The 16,086-nt window shown below is 41.4% G+C and overlaps 1 protein-coding gene across 5 annotated transcripts in view; it reads left to right on the top strand.

Annotated features, from left to right (window-relative positions):
- ATP7A (ATPase copper transporting alpha) overlaps positions 1 to 15,354 on the top strand; it is a 554,573-nt gene extending 539,219 nt beyond the window's left edge. For all 5 annotated transcript variants that reach the window (XM_066250422.1, XM_066250419.1, XM_066250418.1 and 2 more), the window contains 6 exons: positions 4,039 to 4,203; positions 8,258 to 8,400; positions 9,788 to 9,991; positions 10,960 to 11,077; positions 12,838 to 12,940; positions 13,646 to 15,354. In XM_066250422.1, coding sequence (XP_066106519.1) covers positions 4,039 to 4,203; positions 8,258 to 8,400; positions 9,788 to 9,991; positions 10,960 to 11,077; positions 12,838 to 12,940; positions 13,646 to 13,922 — 1,010 coding nt within the window. In that variant the 3' untranslated portion in view covers positions 13,923 to 15,354. The remainder of the gene's footprint in view (positions 1 to 4,038; positions 4,204 to 8,257; positions 8,401 to 9,787; positions 9,992 to 10,959; positions 11,078 to 12,837; positions 12,941 to 13,645) is intronic.
- Positions 15,355 to 16,086: the final 732 nt, after the last annotated feature.

The raw sequence follows: 16,086 nt of genomic DNA, 5'->3' as shown, positions 1-16,086 counted from the left end.
TTTCTGTATTATTTTTCTTTTTTTCTGTATTATTTTTTTATGAACTTCTAGTATCAAGTACACTGGTACAGAGTATTTTGTTCATGTGATGAATTTTATTAAGCACTGTTTAAGACACTAAAGAATCAGCAGTGAATAGAGTAGACAAAGTCCCTGTCTCATGGAACTTATATTTCTGGTGGGGGAACACAAGAGAGTAAACAAATAAATTATATATATATATATATATATATATATATATATATATATATAATTATAGTAAATAAAGTTTTATTATATATATAATTTTATTTATGTATATTTATAAAATGTCTGATAGAGGAAAATAAAGAAGCTTAAGGGGTGTAAGGAATGCTGGGAGTAGTGGGTCTTATTTTATATAGGATGATCAAGGGAGACCTCATTGAGAAGATGGTATTTGCGCAAAAACCTGAGGAAGGGGAAGGAGAAAGTTACGTAGATATTTGTGATCAGAACATCCCAGGCAGGAGGAGTGTTAAGTATAAAAGCCTTGAGCTGGTCCTGGCCATTTGGCTCAGTGGTAGAGTGTAGGCCCAGCTTGTGGATGTCCTGGATTTGATTCCCAGTCAGGGCACACAAGAGAAGCGCCCATCTGCTTCTCCACCCCTCCCCTTCTCTCTTCTCTCTGTCTGTCTTCCCCTCCCACAGCCATGGCTTGAGCGCATTGGCCTGGGCGCTGAGGATGGCTCCATGGAGCCTCCACCTCAGGAACTAAAAATAGCTCATTTTGTGAGCATGGCCCCAGATGGGCAGAGCATCGGCCGCAGACGGGGGTTGCCGGGTAGATCCCGGTCAGGGCGCATGTGGGAGTCTGTCTCTCTATCTCTCCTCCTCTCACTTCGAAAAGAAGAAAAGAAAAAAAACCCTTGAGACAGGAGCCTGCTTGACTAGTTTCAGGAACATCAAGGAGAAGAATGTGGCTGCAGCAGAGGACATGTGTGGGTGTGAGGTAAGAGATGAGACCAGAGAGGGAGGCAGTGCAGCATTAGGTCAGGTTAGGACATTGACAGAACTTGGGTTTCTGCCCTGAGATGTAGCCAGTGGAGAGTTTTCTGTGGACCAGTGACAGAATATGATTTACTGTCTTAAAATGATTACTCTGGCTGCTCTGGTGAAGATGCACTGTTGTGGGAAGGGCAGGAGCAGGGAGATGAGTTAGTGCTGTAGTCAAGGGGAAAGGTAGTGGTTGCTGGGACCAGTGTGGTGACAGTGGAGGTCATAAGAAGTGGTTGTTTTCCAGATGTGTCTGAAAGCTTGCTGACAGGTCAGTGAGATGAGGAAGAATCAGAAAAGAAGGAGAAGTGCAGAGTGAGGAGGTAACTCCTCAGAATGTGGTATCCTTGAAGCCAAGTGGAAAAAGTATTTCAAGGAGTGTTGGATGAACTGGGTAAAATGCTGCTAATAAGACAAGTAAAATGAGGATGGGTAATTTGCCATTAGGTAATGAAAAGTAAAGGTCGCTGGTGTACTTATTGTATGAGTGATTCTCTGAAGTATTGTAGTAGAAACAGAAGTTTTATCACAGTGCGTTCACAAGAGAATGAGAAGATACCAATTGGAGATAGCTAACAGAGTCAACACTTTGGAGAAGTTTTGTTATATATGTAGAAGCAGAGAAATGAGACAGTAGCTAAAAAGGTTAGTGAGCCTGACCAGGCGGTGGCGCAGTGAATAGTGTTGGCCTGAGATGCTGAGGACCCGGGTTTGAAACCCTGAAGTTACCAGCTTGAGCATGGGATCGTAGACATGACCCCATGGTCGCTGGCTTGAGCCCAAAGATCGCTGGCTTGAGCCCAAGGTTACTGACTTGAGCAAGGGGTCACTCACTCTACTGTAGCCCCCCCCCCCCCCCGTCAGGGCACATATGAGAAAGCAATCAAAGAACAACTAAGGTGCTGCATTGAAGAATTGATGCTTCTCATCTCTCTCCCTTCCTGTCTGTCTGTCTGTCTTTTTTTTTTTTCTCTGAAGCTGGAAATGGGGAGAGACAATCAGACAGACTCCCGCATGCGCCCAACCAGGATCCACCCGGCACGCCCACCAGGGGGCGACGCTCTGCCCACCAGGGGGCGACGCTCTGCCCCTCTGGGGCGTTGCTCTGCTGCGACCAGAGCCACTCTAGCGCCTGGGGCAGAGGCCAAGGAGCCATCCCCAGCGCCCAGGCCATCTCTGCTCCAATGGAGCCTCGGCTGCGGGAGGGGAAGAGAGAGACAGAGAGGAAGGAGAGGGAGAGGGGTGGAGAAGCAGATGGGCGCCTCTCCTGTGTGCCCTGGCCGGGAATCGAACCCGGGATCTCTGCACGCCAGGCCGATGCTCTACCACTGAACCAACCGGCCAGGGCTTGTCTGTCTTTCTTGTTAAAAAAAAAATTACTTGAGCCCTGGCCGGTTGGCTCAGCGGTAGAGCGTCGGCCTAGCGTGCGGAGGACCCGGGTTCGATTCCCGGCCAGGGCACACAGGAGAAGCGCCCATTTGCTTCTCCACACCTCCGCCGCGCCTTCCTCTCTGTCTCTCTCTTCCCCTCCCGCAGCCAAGGCTCCACTGGAGCAAAGATGGCCCGGGCGCTGGGGATGGCTCTGTGGCCTCCGCCCCAGGCGCTGGAGTGGCTCTGGTCGCAACATGGCGACACCCAGGATGGGCAGAGCATCGCCCCCTGGTGGGCAGAGCATCGCCCCTGGTGGGCGTGCCGGGTGGATCCTGGTCGGGCGCATGCGGGAGACTGTCTGACTGTCTCTCCCTGTTTCCAGCTTCAGAAAATTGCAAAAAAAAAAAACAAAAACAAAAACAAAAACAAAACAAAAAAAAATTACATGAGATCAAGGGATTTTTTTTTTTTTGTATTTTTCTGAAGCTGGAAACGGGGATGCAGTCAGACAGACTCCCACATGCGCCCGACCGGGACCCACCTGGCACGCCCACCAGGGGGCGATGCTCTGCCCATCCGGGGCGTTGCTCTGTTGCGACCACAGCCACTCTAGTACCTGGGGCAAAGGCCAAGGAGCCATCCCCAGCGCCCGGGCCATCTTTTGCTCCAATGGAGCCTTGGCTGCGGGAGGGGAATAGAGAGACAGAGAGGAAGGAGAGAGGGAGGGGTGAAGAAGCAGATGGGCGCTTCTCCTATGTGCCCTGGCCGGGAATCGAACCTGGGACTCCTGCATGCCAGGCCGACGCTCTACCACTGAGCCAACCGGCCAGGGCCTAGGGGATTTTTTAAGAAAAGATACACTATGTATACTAGAGATAAAAAATTAGATGATGTAGGAGAGAGGGCTGAATGTTGGACAGATGTTATAGAATAGGCAAAGGAGGGGAGTAAGTGCACAAGTGGCGAGGTTGTTCTTAAGTAGGAGCAGGACACTTTATAACAGAAGGGAAGCGAGATTAACGTGTACACAAGCGCGGGTAGCTGAGTAGGTATGGTTATGAGAGCTTGCAGAAGTTCTCTTCTGGTTGCTATTTTTTTTTCTGCAGTAGGATGCCGAATCATTCTCTGGTATGAGAATGGGAGAAGAGATCTAGATAGAATGGAGAATGAGGGCACTAGGGGAACATAGTAGAATTGCCAGATAGCACTCAGAGCTCACTTGAAGTTGATGGTCACATGTTGACACCGAGGCATCAGTATGGTTGTGTTTTTGTTCAACCACATTCAGCTACTGATACATAATACATATTTTAAAATTAATTCAGTTGCTTTGGAACAAAAGTCAAAGGGAAAAGCCAAAAGGAAAGCTTCATCAAGAAAGTAACATTTGAACTGGCTCCTGAAGAATATGATGGAGTTTGGTGTCATGAGGGGGGGGGGTAAGGATGTCCAGGTGGAGGCAGCAACATATGCAAAGGCTCTGAGGCATGGAAGAGCAGAGTATGTTTCTTGAAAATTTGGAAATCCGTGTCATAGCTGCATTCTAGCAAACATGCAAGTAGTGACTGCAAAGGTAGCCAGGAAGAATGTGCCTCATAGCGTTGTTATAAATATTAAATGAGCTTACTGAGTTATTTCTGTACTTTTTCTCAGATGCTCTTTCATACTCAGATGCTCTTAATGCTCAGCAATACAAAGTCCTCATTGGTAACCGGGAGTGGATGATTAGAAATGGTCTTGTCATTAACAATGATGTAGATGATTCCATGATCGAACACGAGAGAAGAGGTCGCACCGCTGTATTGGTGGCAGTTGACGGTAAGCCTTCCTATAAGCACCCTGTGACTCAGTGTTTGATTTTAGCTACTGTTTTGTGTGTATTTCTGAGAGACACCTGAATTAGGAGGATTATTCAAAGCAGCCTGAATGCAAAGTGAGGATGTTAGCAGTATGTAACTATTAGATTAATTTAAAATTCTCTTGCATTTGCCTGGCTTTCTTATTTTCCTCTGTAGTCTTTTCTTTTTTTATAAGCTAATTAAGGATTTGAAGCACTACTTCCTGGGTGGTTGTGAGGATTATTGAGAGCAGCACTCCATAAATAACGTGATCATCATGTGACTATTATTATTGTGTCATTTAAAAAATTTTTTATGAGAAAGAAGTCTTTTTTATCAGTTGGGATGGAAAAACACGAAAAATACACAAAACGAGAGAAAATTAACCACAATTCTTTTCTCAAAATCCTGACATGCAAAATATTAATACCAGATAGATTTAGACCAAAAAATGACAGTTACTATATGAGTCTTCTAGAATAAAAGGAACATATTTTTCAAACCTTAGGATAATCAATGTTTTCTACAAAGGACCTAATGTTTAAAATTTTTGATAAATTGAGCTTTATCAAAATTTAAAACCCCTATTCATCCAAAAGAATAAATTCTGTGTATTTCAGTATAAGTAAATTTCAACTCAATAGAAATAAATTAGAAAAAGTAACTAACAGGAAGGATAAACAACGTTACATCATTGTTGTATCAAATATGGTGTTTATGAATAGAGAATAAAGGAAATGAGGACACTGTCCATGGGCGGAACAAGCACACGTTCTAGTAATCCCTCACACGGTGGTGACACTGTCCCAGTGCAGTGTGATGACGGCTCACACAGGTACTGTAGACTATAGGACAAAGACCCAGAGCCCTGAACAATGGGTGGAGGAAAAGAAATGCTTCATAGTATTAGCATTCAAGTCTCCAAATCTTTCAGACCTCACAATGTGTTTGATTCCCATTTCTTTGTGTCACTTCTTTTTTTTTTTTTCTTTTTTTTTTTTTTTACAGAGACAGAGAGAGAGAGTCAGAGAGAGGGATAGACAGGGACAGAAAGATGAGAAGCATCAATTATCAGTTTTTCGTTGTGCCACCATAGTTGTTCATTGATTGCTTTCTCATATGTGCCTTGACCAGGGGGCTATAGCAGACCGAATAACCCCTTGCTCAAGCCAGTGACCTTGGGTCCAAGCTGGTGAGCTTTTGCTCAAACCAGATGAGCCCGTGCTCAAGCTGGTGACCTTGGGGTCTCGAACCTGGGTCCTCCACATCCCAGTCCAATGCTCTATCCACTGCACCACCACCTGGTCAGGCCTTGTGTCACATCTTTTTTTTCTTTTTTTTTTTTAAAGAGGAAGGTTTATTATGTGATGTTAAGTCAGTACTTTCTTTTTTTTTAAATTTATTTATTCATTTTTTTAGAGAGGAGAGGGAGAGACAGAGAGAGAGAAGGGGGGAGGAGCTGGAAGCATCAACTCGCATATGTGCCTTGACCAGGCAAGCCCAGGGTTTCGAACCGGCGACCTCAGCATTTCCAGGTCGACACTTTTTCCACTGCACCACCACAGGTCAGGCATTGTGTCACATCTTAAAGTAGAGATAAACACTGGTGCTTCGTGTCAGTGAAAGGTGCAAAATTCTATGTTTTATTTTATTTTGGATTACTTGTTTCTCTGAAAAGAAAGATGACTAAACATTAAAACCCAAATGTGAATTAAAATAAACACGAAAGACAGACCCTGGGCAGTTGGCTCAGCGGTAGAACGTTGGCACAGTGTGTGGAAGTCCCGAGTTTGATTCCCAGCCAGGGCATGCAGGAGAAGTACCCATCTACTTCTCCACCCTTCTCCCTCTCCTTTCTCTATCTCTCTTCCTCTCCCACAGCCTAGGTTCCATTGGAGCAAAGTTGGCCCCGGGCACTGAGGTTATCTCTGTGGCTTCCGCCTCAGGTGCTAGAATGGCTCTGGTTGCAACAGAGCAACACCCCAGATGGGAAGAGCATTGCTCCCTAGTGGCTTGCTGGTTGGATCCTGGTAGGGCGCATGCAGGAGTCTGTCTCTGCCTCTCTACATTTCACTTAAGAAAAATACAAAAAAAAAATAAATAAAATTAAAAACCCTAAAAACAACATAACATTAAACTGATAGCAAAGTAAAATAATATTTGTAGTCTCATCATTCTAACACAATGTCAGTTTTAATTATATATATCCCATTTCTAGTTTATATATGGATATGTACATACACACATAGACATTCACACACAGAATTACAAATCAGTACATATACTATTTTTAAATGGTTGCACTTTATTGTATGTAAATTTTACCTCAATAAAAGAGAATAAAAAATTAAAATTTTTTTACACCTACTGTTTTATTTTGCTTTATTTTAATACTAAATGTTTTCCACCTGAGCAGTGGTGGCACATTGAATAGAGCATTGACCTAAGACATCTAGGTCCCAGGTTCAAAACCCCAAGGTCACTATTTTGAGTGTGGGCTCACCAGCTTTTTTAAAAATTAATTTTAATGGGGTGACATCGATAAATCAGGGTATATATGTTCAGAGAAAACATCTCCAGGTTATTTTGACATTTGATTATGCGGGCTTGAGCACAGGGTTGCTGACTTGAGTGTGGGATCATGGATATGACCCCATGGTCACTGGCTTGAGCAAAGGGTCACTGTCTGGAGACCCCCAGTCAAGGCACATATGAGAAGCAATCAATGAACATTTAAAAATGATGCAACTACAACTTGATGCTTCTCATCTCTCTCCTTTTCTTTCTGTCTCTTGCTCTCTCTCAAAAGAAAATACTGTTTTCCATTTTATTTATTTATTTATTTATTTATTTATTTATTTATTTATTGTGACAGAGACAGCGTCAGAAAGAGGGACAGATAGGGACAGACAGGCAGGAAGAGAGAGAGATGAGAAGCATCAATTCTTTATTGCAACACCTCAGTTGTTCATTGATTGCTTTCTCATATGTGCCTTGACCATGGGACTATAGCAGACTAAGTAACCCCTTGCTCGAGCCAGCGACCTTGAGTCCAAGCTGGTGAGCCTTGCTCAAACCAGATGAGCCCGTGCTCAAACTGGCGACCTCGGGGTCTCGAACCTGGGTCCTCCGTGTCCCAGTTCGACATTCTATCCACTACATCACCGCTGGGTCAGGCTCCAATTTAATTTTTAATTTTTATCTATTGAGTTTGAGAGAGAAGGGAGAGAGGGAGAGAGAGAAAAGAACACTAATCTGCCCTGACCAGGGATCGAACCAGCAACCTCTGTGCTTCTGGACCATGCTCTATACCGCTAGGGCTCCAACTTTATCTTAACCACTGTATAATTTATCACACTTATGTACTGTAATTAGTTTAATTTCCCTGTTAGAAATTTAAGCTATTTGTGATATTTCATTATTGTAAATAAAATTACAATGAACATCTTAGGTTTCAGGTGCTTTTTGTTAAATTATTTCTTAGGGCAAATTTCTAGCTGTGAGATTAATTTGTCTACATTTATAATTCTTGCTAAGTGTCAAAGTATTATGGTCTTTTGAGATACAGGAAAAAGCAGAAAATATCATTTACTTTTCTTTTTAAAAATAAAAATTAAGTATTTGCAGTGACTTTTTTTCCCCAGTAAAATTCCAGTTTTATCTCTATCTACCCCTTTACCTTAAAAAGAAAAAAGTATTAGTTTTCAATTTCACTTGCGTTTAAATTAGCTAAAGTGTTTGGATAATCAGCCAATACATCTCTAAGGAAAGAAAAAGAATCTAAGGTTTCTTTTTTCATTTTCCTATTACTACCTTTATTATTAACCTTTACCTTACTTTGTGAAATTTTCATAACTAAATATGGAAGTTTGTTGTGGGGTTTGTGGTATAAACTCAGTATAGTTTTGGTGATATTTTGAGTTAAGCCAAGCCCTGAACAATTTTTCTTCACAAAATTCTTTTATTTTTGAAATTTTAAGTTGGAACATTATTCTGCTTTGTTCATATTCCAAACTCTTCTTTTCTGGTATTAGATGTGCTGTGCGGCTTGGTAGCTATTGCTGATACTGTGAAGCCTGAAGCAGAACTCGCTGTTCATATTCTGAAATCTATGGGCTTAGAAGTAGTTCTGATGACCGGAGACAACAGTAAAACAGCTAGATCCATTGCTTCTCAGGTAACTGATTTACTTAGTTGCTGGGCTGGGGTATGTGATAACTTCTAATTCTTCATATACATTTCCTTTCTTTCCTTCAGATGCTAAAAAATATTGTAGTATCGATTATTTTCAAAAAGAGTTGACATACTATTCAGGCAGAATTTGGGTTTTGTGTGCTACTATAATACCGTATTTTTCGCTCCATAAGACGCACCTGACCATAAGACACACTTAGGGTTTTAAGGAGGAAAATAAGAAAAAAACTATTCTGAACCAAATGGTGTGTTAAAATATTTAACAAAATACAGTATTTTTTGCTCCATAGGATGCATGGGCATTTCCCCTCCACTTTTAGGGGAAAAGATGTGCGTCTGATGGAGTGAAAAATATGGTAAATAAAAAGTTATTTGCTTAGTTCATGAGATGCTTAAGTGACATCGAGCACCAGTTTCTGTTGATGTTTTCTGTGAAATATTGCTCCAACTTTTTGCCAGTGCTGCCGGCCTATGCAGGCCCCCAACCTTCTTCTGCCTGAAATCTAGCCTTAGCTCTGTGCGCTCCCCTCTCCTGCTCGTCGCGGGCACCACTGCTGAAACCATCTTCCAAATCACCACCTGACAGATTATTGTTTTGCTGCTGACCCCACACTTGCCTTACCTTCAGCACTTTTCTCACATGAATCCTTTTTTTCTTAGGAATGCCTTGTCTCTTCTTCTGTTAAATAATACAAGTAATATAGGAATGTATTCTTGTACAAATATACAGAAGGTCATGAAGTGAAAAGTTGGTCACTCTTTCAAAAGCTCCCTGTGAAGTCCTGTCCCCCATACTTTATATGTATCCATGTTCATATACAAATGTATAGTTTGGGTATTTTTCAACATAAATTGGATTATTTTTGTATAGATTGCTGAGCAGTTTGCCTTGGAGCTTTGTCCATGTCTGAACATGCGAAGTTATTTATTCTTTCTCCGTTGCTGCATGGAAGTTTATAGTATGGATATATCATAATTTATTTAACTGTTCCTCTAATGATGGGCATTTAGGTGGTTTTGAAAATTTTTGTTACAAACACAGGGTATCAGTGTGTATCCCTGGACAAATGTCTTTTTTTGCATGTACATCTATGTCCAAAATAATAGCTAGACATGCATTAGCTGAGCCAAATGATGTATGTACTTTGATAGATGCTGCCTCATACCCTCCAGAAAGACAGTACTGATTCACACAGTCACCGACAGCGTGTGAGGGAACTCATCTCTCCCTGTCTTTAAGATGATTGGATATTATCAGTCTTTTAAAATTGGGACATCTGGTGGGTGGACAATGATGGCTTATTATTGCTGAGTTGTATTTCAGGTCCTCCGCAGTATTTCTTGAGTTGAGTTTATTTTTCCTGACATAGGTTGGCATCACTAAGGTGTTTGCTGAAGTTCTGCCTTCCCACAAGGTTGCCAAGGTGAAACAGCTCCAAGAGGAGGGGAAATGGGTAGCAATGGTGGGAGACGGAATCAATGACTCCCCGGCTCTGGCGATGGCCAATGTTGGAATTGCCATTGGCACAGGCACAGATGTCGCCATTGAAGCAGCCGATGTGGTTTTGATAAGGGTATGTCCTGTGCTCTGAACTTTGCAGAGTATAATCTGCTCTATATGGTCAGGGGTCATGTCATAAAGTATATCGGACACAACAATTCTGTTCTTCTAATTCCCATCCCCCCAGCTGTTGAGACTAGGAGATGGGCGTATGGGAAGTCTTATTAAATGCTTCCAGGCTTTCTCAAGCCAGTGATGCAAATGAGAAAAACAAGCTTCTAAAGTGAAGAACAAGATTTTGAAACATACATAGAGTAAAATTATCTTCAACAAACACTGAGGTAATTTTAATTGTATTTAATCTCGCTACCAGCATACAAACCTAAATTTGTTTTCAGAGCCCTGAGAAAAATTCTTAAAATACATCTTCTGCCTAAGCAGGTGGTGGTAGAGTGGATAGAGTGTTGGACTAGGACGCAGAGGAGCCAGGTTCAAAGCCCCGAGGTTTTTAGCTTGAGCGTGGGCTCACCAGCTTGAGCGTGGAGTTGCTGGCTTGAGTGTGGGATCATAGACATGACCCCATGGTCGCTGGCTTGAGCCCAAAGTTTGCTAGCTTGAAGCCCAAGGTCGCTGGCTTGAGCCTAAGGTCGCTGGCTTTAGCGTCACTGGCTTTAGCGTAAGGTCACTGGCTTGAGCAATGGGTCACTCGTTCTGCTGTAGCCCCTGGTTAAGGCACATATGAGAAAGCAATCAATGAATAACTAAGGGGCTGCAACGAAGAATTGATGCTTCTCATCTCTCTCCCGTCATGTCTCTCTGTCTGTATCTGTCCCTCTCTCTGACTCTCTCTGTCTCTGTCAAAAAAAACAACAAAAAACATCTTCTAAGGCTGATTCAAATTTTTAACAATACCTGAGATTTATAATTAATTCTCATATTACCCTAAGGTACATGTCAGCTCCAATACACACAGTATCAAATGCAAAAGTTACTAGTTAAGTTAGAATCTTTCACTAACATCTGAAATATTTCTGTTCTCAGAATGATCTTCTGGATGTAGTGGCAAGTATTGACTTATCAAGGAAGACAGTCAAGAGAATTCGGATAAACTTTGTCTTCGCTCTCATTTATAATCTGGTTGGAATTCCCATAGCTGCTGGTATGTGACTATTAACTAGTATCACTTTTTCCTCTGAAGTCATTAGAGACCTATCATCTTGGAAGTTTTAGTTTTTTTATTAGTTTGGAGCTCAAATTTTGTATGTAGCCTGCTGGTGTGCTGAGAGGTAATCCTAAAGTCAATTTTAATTTTCAGCAATGTTCATTTATAGTCTAGAATGTAGAAGCATTCTGACAGGTTTATTTTAATTTACTTTATATTTTATTCCAACTTTACACTTTGAAAAATTCCAAACCTACATCGACATGGGTGAAATTATGAAACAAAAGCCTGTATTCCCTTGACCTAAATCCACCAATTAATAATATTTCGCTACATTGCTTTCTCTTTCTCCATATACTCTCATACACTCATTCATTCATTGCTTAAGAGAATAAATTTACCATTAATCTCGCTACCCAAACACAACTACTGTTAGTATTTTAGTCTATTTACTTCTGGTCTTTTTTACCCTGCATCTGTTTTTGTCTTGTCACAGACTTGTAATTATAGCATGCTAAGAATTTTCTGCTCTTCACATGATGTTATAATAGCCAACAGGTGTTTTTCTTTTTGAGTTTTTAGACTAGACAAGAGAGGAATATTGAATGAAGGAATATGCCTAAGAAAATGCAATTTAGTAAACATCTGATCATCTCCTGTACTTAGGTGCTTGGTAGAAGTTAATAATAACATAAGAGAAACAGTAGTCATTTTCTTCTTGTTCTGTCTGGTTTGAGAGCCAAAGAAAAACATAAAAGGACCAGAGAGCAATTGCACAGCTGTTTGTGAACACACAAATGCTAAGAGGATGAAGAACAAAGGAACAATCACAATTCAGAGAGATTAACTCATGGAGCAAGTGATTTTTTTTAATCACTTGCTCAGGCATGCAGTTCATAATTCTCATATGTTGTGTTTTTTTTTAATATGTAAGTAATATCTGATCAGTGTAGAAAAAGTAAAAAATACAGACAAGACCTGACCAGGCGGTGGCGCAGTGGATAGAGCGTCAGACTGGGTTGCGGGGACCCAGGTTCAAAACCCGGAGGTCACCAGCTTGAGTGCGGGCTCATCTGGCTTGAGCAAAAAGCTCACCAGCTTGGACCCAGGGTCGCTGGCTCGAGCGAGGGGTTACTCAGTCTGCTGAAGGCCCGCGGTCAAGGCACATATGAGAAAGCAATCAATGAGCAACTAAGGTGTCGCAATGAAAAACTGATGATTGATGCTTCTCATCTCTCTCTGTTCCTGTCTGTCCCTATCTATCCCTCTCTCTGACTCTCTCTGTCCCTGTAAAAAAAAAATACAGATAAGTACATAAAAAAATTAAAAATAGAGTAAGTCTACCTCATCCTCGTCACATGAACAAATGTTAAAATGTCTGTCAAAACCAAGTGTGAATGAGTTTGTAGAAATGAACTCTCATTCCCTGTTGATGGCATTGTGATCTGATACAGCCACTTTGTAGAGCAACTGAGGAATGTCTACCTAAAGTAGAAAATGTGTCCGTGTTATAATCCAATGCTTCACCTCTAAGTGTGTGCTAGAGTAGTTCTCAAACACGTACACAGGGGCACATGCACAAGAACATTCACATCAATACTCGGGGAAAAATTGGTAGCCACATAAATCTCCACCAACAGGAAGAGAAATTGCTGAATAAATAAGAAATGAGGAAAGTCTTTGTAAATATGTATTAGAAACAAATCAGTGATCTCTTCAGTACTATCCACTGTAACCAACCTGTACTTGTTTTCTAGGAGTGTTTATGCCCATTGGTTTAGTTTTGCAGCCCTGGATGGGGTCCGCTGCCATGGCTGCTTCATCTGTTTCAGTAGTACTTTCTTCTCTCTTCCTTAAACTGTAAGTATGATGGCTTGCTCACATTTATATTTTATATTCCTTCTGTCACCCAGTCAGTCTTGATAGATTTTATTCTTGTATTGTTTAAGGATAAGCCCAAACTTTATTTTTGTATTTTTCTGAAGTGAGAAGCGGGGAGGCAGAGAGAGACTCCTACATGCACCCGACCGGGATCCACCCAGCGTCCCCACCAGGGGGCGATGCTCTGCTCATCTGGGGCGTTGCTCTGTTGCAACTGGAGCCATTCTAGCGCTTGAGGCAGAGGCCACAGAGCCATCCTCAGCACCTGGGCCAACTTTGCTCCAATGGAGCCTTGGCTGCAGGAGAGGAAGAGAGAGAAATAGAGGAAGGAGAGGGGGAAGGGTGGAGAAGCAGATGGGCACTTCCACACACTGGGCCGATGCTGTACAGCTGAGCTAGCCAGCCAAGGCCCAACTGTCTTAATAATAAATGTTAGCTATGTAATTTTTACTTTATGTAGTCTAGACAGCAAGCACAGCACCAAGCAGGGTAAATCAAGTACATTGGCTCTGAGAGGTAGGATATTTGATCATGTGACTACATACAATTCCTTTTGAACTTCTTTCCTAGTAGAACCACCTTTGTACATTTCATACCAGGCAAGTGTTTTTTCATTTTTGAATGTAGCAAGCATCTGGTTCACATTTGGTTGTTTCAAACTAGTATACTTTTGTATGTGTTCAGTTATAGGAAACCAACTTATGAGAATTACGAACTGCATGCCCGAAGCCAGATGGGACAGAAAAGTCTCTCCGAAATCAGCGTTCATGTCGGAATAGATGACGCCTCAAGAAATTCTCCTAAACTGGGTTTCCTGGACCGGATTGTTAATTATAGCAGAGTTTCCATAAACTCACTACTGTCTGATAAACGGTCCCTAAACAGTGTTGGTACCAGTGAACCTGACAAACACTCACTCCTGGTGGGAGACTGCAGGGAAGATGATGACACCACATTGTAACAGGTCACAGAGAGTGCTACCAGCTCATGTTGTTATGCACTGAGATAGCATTCCTGATGTCACTTTAGTTTTGTTTAGTTTTGCAAAATATTGTGGCAGGATTTTGTGTTGATCCCATGTTCTTATATTAGGGATTCTATTTGAATTGCATATTTTTTTTAAATGAGAAGAGGGGAAATAGTGAGGCAGACTCCCACATGCGCCCTGACTGGGTATTTTCTTCTCTCTTAGCAACTTTGTCTTGGGCCAATGCTTGAATACCAAGCTATTTTTAGTGCCTGGGGCTGATGCTTGGACCAACCAAGCTATCCTCAACACCTGGGGCCAATGCTCGAACCAGTTGAGCTACTGGCTGCAGGAGAGGAAGAGAGAGAGAAAAGGGAGAGGGTAGGGGGAAGAGAAGAAGATGGTCACTTCTCCTGTGTGCCCTGACTGTGAATCATACCTGGAATGTCCATATGCCAGGCCGACACTCTAGCCACTGAGCCTCCAGCCAGGGCCAATTGCATTTTTATAATGTCAAAAATACCTTTTTTAAGACATCAGCTCTGAACCCAGCTTTATTTAAAATGCATTTCCAGTATTTTGTTTTTCTTTCTTTTCACTAGCAACAGATGAAGTAGGCCAGTGAGGTTTACAGGAAGCCCTACAATTAAAGATTGCCAAACTGCTGCTAAAGTGATAGGTGAATTTTTTATTTGACAAAAAAAAAAGCTTAAGAAAAGCATAATTAAAAATGTGAAGGCTTGAGAGCATCATCTTAAAGAGATTCTTGAGCCTTCATCCCTGCCTGATTGGGAAACAGCAGCTTTCAAAGCACTGTATAAAGCATCTAGTGTTTTAGAAAGAAAGCAGTAGAAACTGTTGAAAGATCTATGTGCCTTATGTATTAAGGACTTTCTTCCTCCCCTGTTCTCCCTGCATCTTTGATTTCGCACTTGCTTTCCGAGATGACCCAGGATGTTTTCTTTTGTATTGTAGTTTTTCTTGAGCAAGCCAAGTTTGTGATTTTTCATTGATGAGAAAAACTCACAATTTTTCCAACATCTTGTTCCTTTCTTTATCTTGTAGTTCAGAAGACTTGAAAGGTCCATATAACCTTCCCTGCTTTCTATGTTGCCATTGTTTTAAAAGGTCTATCAGATTCTTCAGAGACTCCCTAGCTTGGTGTGAGCTTTCAGATCACTCCCGTTGAGTCCGGCTCTGGTGGTTCTTACTGTAGTCCATCAGTCTCAGTCCAGAAACTGAAGATTTTGAGCCTCTTCCACAATTGACTTTTCTCAAAGATCAAAGAGTTTACAGAGATTTTTTTTTTTTACTGTCTTCAACACACACAGGTCATATAAAATTACTTGGATTCACTAAATTTGTCCTTTTTTGGACAGAATATAAGACCTTAGCTGGTATGTATAACTTAATGGATTTTAATGATCATCCAGTCAAAATGACTTTAAAATAATGCTATAACACAAAACAATTTTGTACCAAAAATGCAATGAATTTTCATACAGAAATGAAAATTTCCCTAGGTTGTGATACCTTTTAGGCAGATCTGTGCATTAGTTTAAAACATTTGCATTGCTAATTAGTGTGATTGGAAAATTCAGGAGCTTGTTCTCATTACCATATAAATTTAGGAATTCCCCTAGGAGTGCCCAGGAGTTAATACACTGTCCAGAGATCTGGTACTTGTATCACTATTTAAATTTCCTTGTTAATTGTAAGCTGGATTTCATATATAGACTATGGAAGCGAAAAGAACTCATAAACACATTTCCAATATATTGTTCCCATTGCCATATGTCAAGCTGCTAGCACAATGCCTACTAGCACATAGGGTTTGTACTTAGAAAATATAGTTTTTTTTCTTGATGTCCGTAATAAATATGAAAATTCATTTTTATAGGGCAGTGTGAAATCAGGTGGGAATGGGAGATGGTTTTCTTTCCAGCTTCCTTCCTTTCTCTCTATCTTTGCGCGCGCACACACACACACACAAACAACATTTACAACATTATTCTGTGTTGTCTTTAGATTTGGAAAAGATCTCATTTTTATATCAGCAGTTTTAAAGAGAGAACTGAAACTTGATGAAGGTGCTATTTATCTAGAAAGGCAAACCCATTTTAAAGAAATAAGAATGAGTTGGTATGTTTCTGCTCTT

This window comes from Saccopteryx bilineata, chromosome X, assembly GCF_036850765.1.
Source record: "Saccopteryx bilineata isolate mSacBil1 chromosome X, mSacBil1_pri_phased_curated, whole genome shotgun sequence".
Taxonomy (NCBI): domain Eukaryota; kingdom Metazoa; phylum Chordata; class Mammalia; order Chiroptera; family Emballonuridae; genus Saccopteryx; species Saccopteryx bilineata.
Note: the sequence above shows the minus strand (reverse complement) of the source record. Positions and strands in the feature narration are given on the sequence as shown.